The following is a 6,139-nucleotide window of genomic DNA, read 5'->3' as shown; positions in this document are numbered from 1 at the left end:
GATTATTTATCTGAATTCTCTTTCCTACCCTTTTTATCATGACTTCATCTGATGAAGGGGCTATGCTCCAAAAGCTTTGTGATTTCAAATAAACCTGTTGGACTATAACCTGGTGACATGTGACTTCTGAATAAAAAAATTTGATTGAGGATGTTATTACACATGGCTGGAGCAGTGAGATTTGAACCTGGGCCTCAGTGCTCAGAAGTAGGGGCACTACCACTGTGCCACACAAAACCTCTGTAGTAAATAGGTCCTCTTCTGTTGAATATATGGGAACACCTTCCTCAACATTGGACACTACTGTTTTACCCTCAGAGACCATTAAAGAGTCATAGAGATGTACAGCATGGAAACAGACCCTTCGGTCCAACCTGTCCATGCCGACCATATATGCCAACTCACTCTCGTCCCACCTGCCAGCACCCAGCCCATATCCCTCCAAACCCATCCTATTCATATACCCATCCCAATGCCTTTTAAATGTTGCAATTGTACCAGCCTCCATCACTTCCTCTGGCAACTCGTTCCATACACATACCAACCTCTAAATTGGGTCCTGTTAAATGAATGGGACCACATTCCTCCTGAACATGGGGCCCTACAAACTGTACCCCTGGAACCCATTATAGTAATTTAAGCCCACTCCTGTTGAGTGAATGATGTGGAGGTGCCAGTGTTGGATTGGGGTGGACAAAGTTAAAAGTCACCCTTCCTCCACATGGGACACTAACATGGAACCCCAGAGTATATTATAGTAATTTGAGCCCACTCTTGTTGAATGAATGGGAACCCCTTCCTCCTGAACATGGGACAATACCACTGTACCCTAAACACCCATTGTGGTGTATAGTAAACATGATCCTCTCCTGACAAATGAATGGGGGAGTGGAAAGGGGCGGAGACACTGAAATGCTTGCGTCCGTCTCCACCAATCAGAGACTGCGGTCGATGCGGACTAATCAGAGAGCGACATTCCGGGGGGTGGGTCCCTACGGCCCGCTAAGCCGGCCGTCATTGGTCAGGTGGAGTAAGGCGCGCTCTGATTGGAGGGGGCGCGCGTCACAGAAGGAGGAGACGAAAAGAAGAAGAAAAACAAAGATGGCGGCGCGAGGCTGCGGTTTTCTCATCGACACAGCGGCCGGTTTCTGACGGAAGGAGGGGCGACACAGGCATCGTTTACCTCAGAAAATATCTTTAAAATACATTTCTAATTAAAGTTGTAACTTTTGAAACAAAAGTTGTGAAGAGGAGAAAATAGTCACCGGTCGCGTTTATTTTTTTTTGTATAATTTTCGGGGTCCGGGACGGGGGAAGGTGACGGTTACCGGGTGAACGAGAAAACAAATTAAAAATGTCGGCGGTGGAGGAGAGAGAGCCGGCGCCCGCGGCTTCTTCAGCGGCGGGAGGTGGCGGAGCGGCGGCAGCGGCGATGATGATGGCGGCGGCAGCGGCGGCGGCTGCTTCCTCGGGCCCCTCCGACCCCCTGCACCCGGCGGCGGCGGCGGCAGCCGGAGCCCAGGAGCTGAACAACCACCCGGAGCTGGAGGAAGGTCCGAGCTCCAAGAAGCGGGCCCGGCTGGAGGCCGAGTCGGCGGCCGGCTCCGGCTCGGGTTCGGGCTCGGCGGCCGCTGGCGGTGGAGCGGCGGCGGGGGGCAAGGCCGGCGCGGAGCACAAGCTGGAGGAGAGGCTGTACTCGGTGCTGTGCTGTACCGTGTGCCTGGACCTTCCCAAAGCTTCAGTCTACCAGGTACCGGGCTGGGCTGGGCAGGGCTGAGGGGGAACCCGGGGGCCAAGGCGGCTCACCATTAGCCTGGAGCCGCAATCACTCCCATTCCTGAAACAAACGTAATTTCTATTAAAATCATCATCTAATTCTCCATACACCTTTTATGCATCCTCACCCATGTAGGAGGACACGCTGTACCATCTGACTAGGTTGATATGGTATTCAATTGTCTACAATATATAGATATTTCTTTTTTAAAATATACAATGTTATTTAATACGTATTAGATATAAAATATTGTCATCATGGGATTTGCAGCACTTCACAGAGCACTGTAGAAGGTCATTGGCAATATTGTGTGCGAGAGCCTGTGTAAGTCTCTATGTGGTTATGTTTTATAAATGTGATTTGAGGTAATCACATGTAAAATGTGGTCACATACAATCATTGGTTAGAATTTTTATGTATATGTGTGTATAGAAGTGTTATTTGGATCCTGGGGTTTTGTCTTGCCCAGTGATAGTTTGGCTGTGGAAGGAGGGGAGTTGGGGCACTAATAAATAAATCTTCCTACCAAATCAGGCATCTTCTTTGCGATTGTCATCTTCTAAAGAGTCAACCTACCCAGCATTTAAATGGAATTGTGCGTATGTATGGTAGTGCCTGAATGCTGGGAATCTTTTCTCAAAAATAAATTTCTAGTGTATTTCCTATTCATACATGGCAAATTGGAGTTGTTTGATTTTTTTCTTCTTGGAAGTGTTGTGGAAAGCAGTCTGGTCATGACATCAGAGGAGGCAGACATGTTAGTGTTACTGTTTTATGTCGCTTTCACTGCCAGTCATGATATTGGATCCAGGCATGATAAAGGTCGAAACAAAAGTAAGAGATGTCAACTGCATTCAACCATATATTCTTTTGGTGGGTGAGAGAGGCCATTAACAAGTATTTTAATCTGCGTCTCTGAAGCTTTACGACCTTTACTGTAACCCTTTTTAATCATACTATCTTGTAACTTGTTCACAACCATCCTATTCATCCAAAATAATAATTCATGTTTTAGCTGAACTTGCTGAAAAGGCAGATGTCTGTTTCCTAATGTATATTGGGTGTACAGTAGTCATCATAATAAACATCACATTTACATAGTGCCCACTAAAATACAGCTGCTGTTTGTCTACTTATATGGATGTTCACAGTTTCCTTAATTAGGTATTGATTCAGGGCCTTGGTGGTGATGGGGAATCTATCCTTGACTGTGAACAATGTCACAGGCACAAGGCATTAGACTTTTAAATGTGTTCCAGGAGATTGCAAGGCAGGTTTCAAGACAGAAAAAAATTATACCACATCCCAAAATAAGTGGGTAAGAATTGTGAATTAAGAGTGCTTGCTCTTGTTTGCTGAGGTGGTCGCTTCATCAGTACCTCTTGATTTCGATCCTAACTGCAGCAATTTTGAAGCAACACTGCATCAGACATTCAAAACACTTCATTACGTGCCGTATTATTAACCCTTCTCCACATTGGCAATATTTCAACAAAGCCCCATACCATCAAGATTGCAGTTAGTAAGTTTCTACAGATCTTTAATTTAAAAATGAATGTATTATGTAGATCTTAATATTTGTTCCATTTGATCATTTCAGCAGAAAAAATGCATCTCCAGTTTTATCATTTGCTTGGTTTCTTTTTCCTCTCCTGGCAATCTTAAGCGTTCAAAGTGTTAAATTGTAATGGAAATGGAGGCAGGCCTGTTATGCCTGTCTGAATTCACAGGGAGCAGGAGGTGGAGTGGAGAAGGAATGAAAATAACTTATTGTATTAAAAGCAAACACATATCCTCCACATTGCAGATAGGAAGACATTCTCTGTGTGAAACGTTTCAGAGACTGATGAAACCAAATATAGTGATATCGTTGAAAAATTGGGAAGTGCTTGCTTTCTAGAGATTTGCTCAAGGCTTGTATCTGTTAACATAAATGGTACCTACTGTATGGGGGAGTATGGTTTACATTAAAACTGGAGGATCATGTCGGTGTTTGTTTATATTTAGCAGTTGTAGTTGGTAAAGTACGCTCCCTGGAGGAGGACCTTCGACGATGCTGCATTTCTTGCATTCAGCCCTTCCCCCATTTGTTATCGCTCATATTGACTTTAAATTTTTTTGGTTAAATTTAATTTCTTTTTATTCAGACTTGGTATTCACTGTGTGCTATTAATTTGTTTGTTGGATTATTGTAAGACAAAATTAATGGTATAATCTAATTTCTGATGTCAGAGTTTGACATTGTGCATGTGTGAATACCATTAAGTTGTGAAAATAAATCAAGAACTTGTGCTTTTTTTAAAAAAAAGCATTTCATTGATATTAGTGGCATTATCTCACTTGAGGGTGATGATTCAAGTCTGACCAGCGAACAGTTTCATGCAGTCACCCAATTTAGTTAAACTCTTTTAGAGTTTAAATTATTTTAGAAAATAACTGGCAGGCTAAGTTTTATGGAACCCAAAATATAGTTGCTAATCATGTGTATTCTTATCTTTGTTGCTCTATATTTTTCAGGTGTACCTCTGACAGATGTCAGTAGTTTTGTTTACTTTAAAAATAATTAAGACAATGTGTTCTATCTGAATTGTACTTGTATCTGATTTCCTCCCCTCTTCTCTTTCCCAGTTCTTTTGGAAATAAGAAACGTCTTTTTCTTCCACTAGAAAATGATCTTACAGTTGGTGCTGTCTGAAGTGTATGCCACACCATGTCTTTGCCCACCTTTTTAAGAACCCTTTCAACCTGTTTTTTGTGGCGATGGTGGAGGTGACAAAAAGCAATCATTTGACTCCTCCATGCCCCATTTCTCCTCCTATCAAACATTTTGTCATGTTGTCTATGTTACTGGCATATGAGTTCACTTGGTTTTCTAAATGAAATTTGGCCATTGAGTTGAACAGGATAAATCTTTTTCTATGGTTAGCTGTTTGCACTAACTGTAATTATCCACCAATATGCTGTCTTTTGTTCTACCAAAAATAGAAACAATAATCTCAGAGCCATAGAGATGTACAGTACGGAAACAGACCCTTCGGTCCAACTCTCATCCATGCTGACCAAATAGAACTAGATTTATTTAGGATATGTGAAAAAGTTGCCCCTTAGATCCCTTTTAAATCTTTCCCCTCTCACTGTAAGAGCCACTATACTATCAGTTTTTGTACATCTAAAAAAAAATGGGCTGCATATTGAAGGAGAGGAAGCACTTCTTCTCTTAGAGGTTAGTGAATCAGTAGAATTCTTTGCCACAGGGGCTGGCAAGACTAGGTTGTTAAGTACTTTCACTGTGAGATAGATTTTTAAATCACTAAGGGAATAGAGGGTTACACACAACACAGGGAAGTGGAGTTGAGGATCATCAAATCAGCTAAGGTCTCAGTTAATGGCAGAGCACATTAAATTGGCTAAATGGCCTATTTCTGTTCCTACATCTTATATGCAATTATTGATTGTGGAGCAGAAACAAATTGACAGTCCTGGGATTAACTGTGAGCTTTGAGGTCCAATCTCTGCCACCATTGGGGCCTGCAAAACCAAGAACATATTTTGTGCTTTTGTTTTGTGCCTATACTCCAGTGGAAATTATTTCAACTATTCTCCCAACTGGCCTTTACTCTCTTTCAAATCATTGAATTTTCACTCCAGTAAGCAAAGTATTAAAATTAGGCCATATTATGAAAATGTTGGGCAGCATAGCTTCTGACTGTCCAACCAGTAAAAGTAAGTTTCCCTTCATCATCTTTATCTGTGCCCTTTAATTTTTTTTGTAATTTTGGATTACGTCACTACCATTGTGAAAAACAATACTATTTTGGTAGATGTACACTGTTTTCTAGGTGTTGATTAGCTCAGTTGGCTGGGTGATTGGTTTGCAATGCAGTTTTGCTTCAATTCCCTTAACAGCTGATGTTACCATGAAGGACAGTCTTTCTCAACCTCTTCCCCTCACCTGAGGCATGTTGACTCTCAGGTTAACCACCACTAATCTTCTCTCTGTGATGAGAGAGCAGCTTTATGATCCTCTGCGACTGTGGTGACCTTGCTGTATTAGCTGAAGAGAGAATATATCTGTCCCAAAACATGGTGCCCAACATAACTCTCAATGCTTTGTCATCTAACCAGGGCTTTGTATACCTAAAGCTGATTCCACCTTATATATTCTAGCCCATAAATGTAAGGGCCAGTACTTGTTAGCCAATTTACTTTCTACATCTGTATTTATATTGCACTTGGAATGTGGAAAATCATCCCAAGGAACTTCACATGATTATAGTTGACTGAAGCTATAAGAGGAGGCATTACATGGCTGTTTGAGATTGAAAACTTGAGTGGAAAGAAGGTAGAGTGATGAGAAAAGTC

The 6,139-nt window shown here is 42.0% G+C and overlaps 1 protein-coding gene across 2 annotated transcripts in view; it reads left to right on the top strand.

Moving 5' to 3' along the window:
- Positions 1-1,090: 1,090 nt before the first annotated feature.
- Positions 1,091-6,139, top strand: part of zftraf1 (zinc finger TRAF-type containing 1) — a 140,481-nt gene continuing 135,432 nt past the window's right edge. For both annotated transcript variants that reach the window (XM_060825252.1, XM_060825251.1), the window contains exon 1: positions 1,091-1,750. In XM_060825252.1, the coding sequence (XP_060681235.1) occupies positions 1,355-1,750 (396 nt within the window). In that variant the 5' untranslated portion in view covers positions 1,091-1,354. The remainder of the gene's footprint in view (positions 1,751-6,139) is intronic.

The sequence above is a fragment of the Hemiscyllium ocellatum genome, chromosome 5 (genome assembly GCF_020745735.1).
Source record: "Hemiscyllium ocellatum isolate sHemOce1 chromosome 5, sHemOce1.pat.X.cur, whole genome shotgun sequence".
NCBI classification, from domain to species: Eukaryota; Metazoa; Chordata; class Chondrichthyes; order Orectolobiformes; family Hemiscylliidae; genus Hemiscyllium; species Hemiscyllium ocellatum.
Note: the sequence above shows the minus strand (reverse complement) of the source record. Positions and strands in the feature narration are given on the sequence as shown.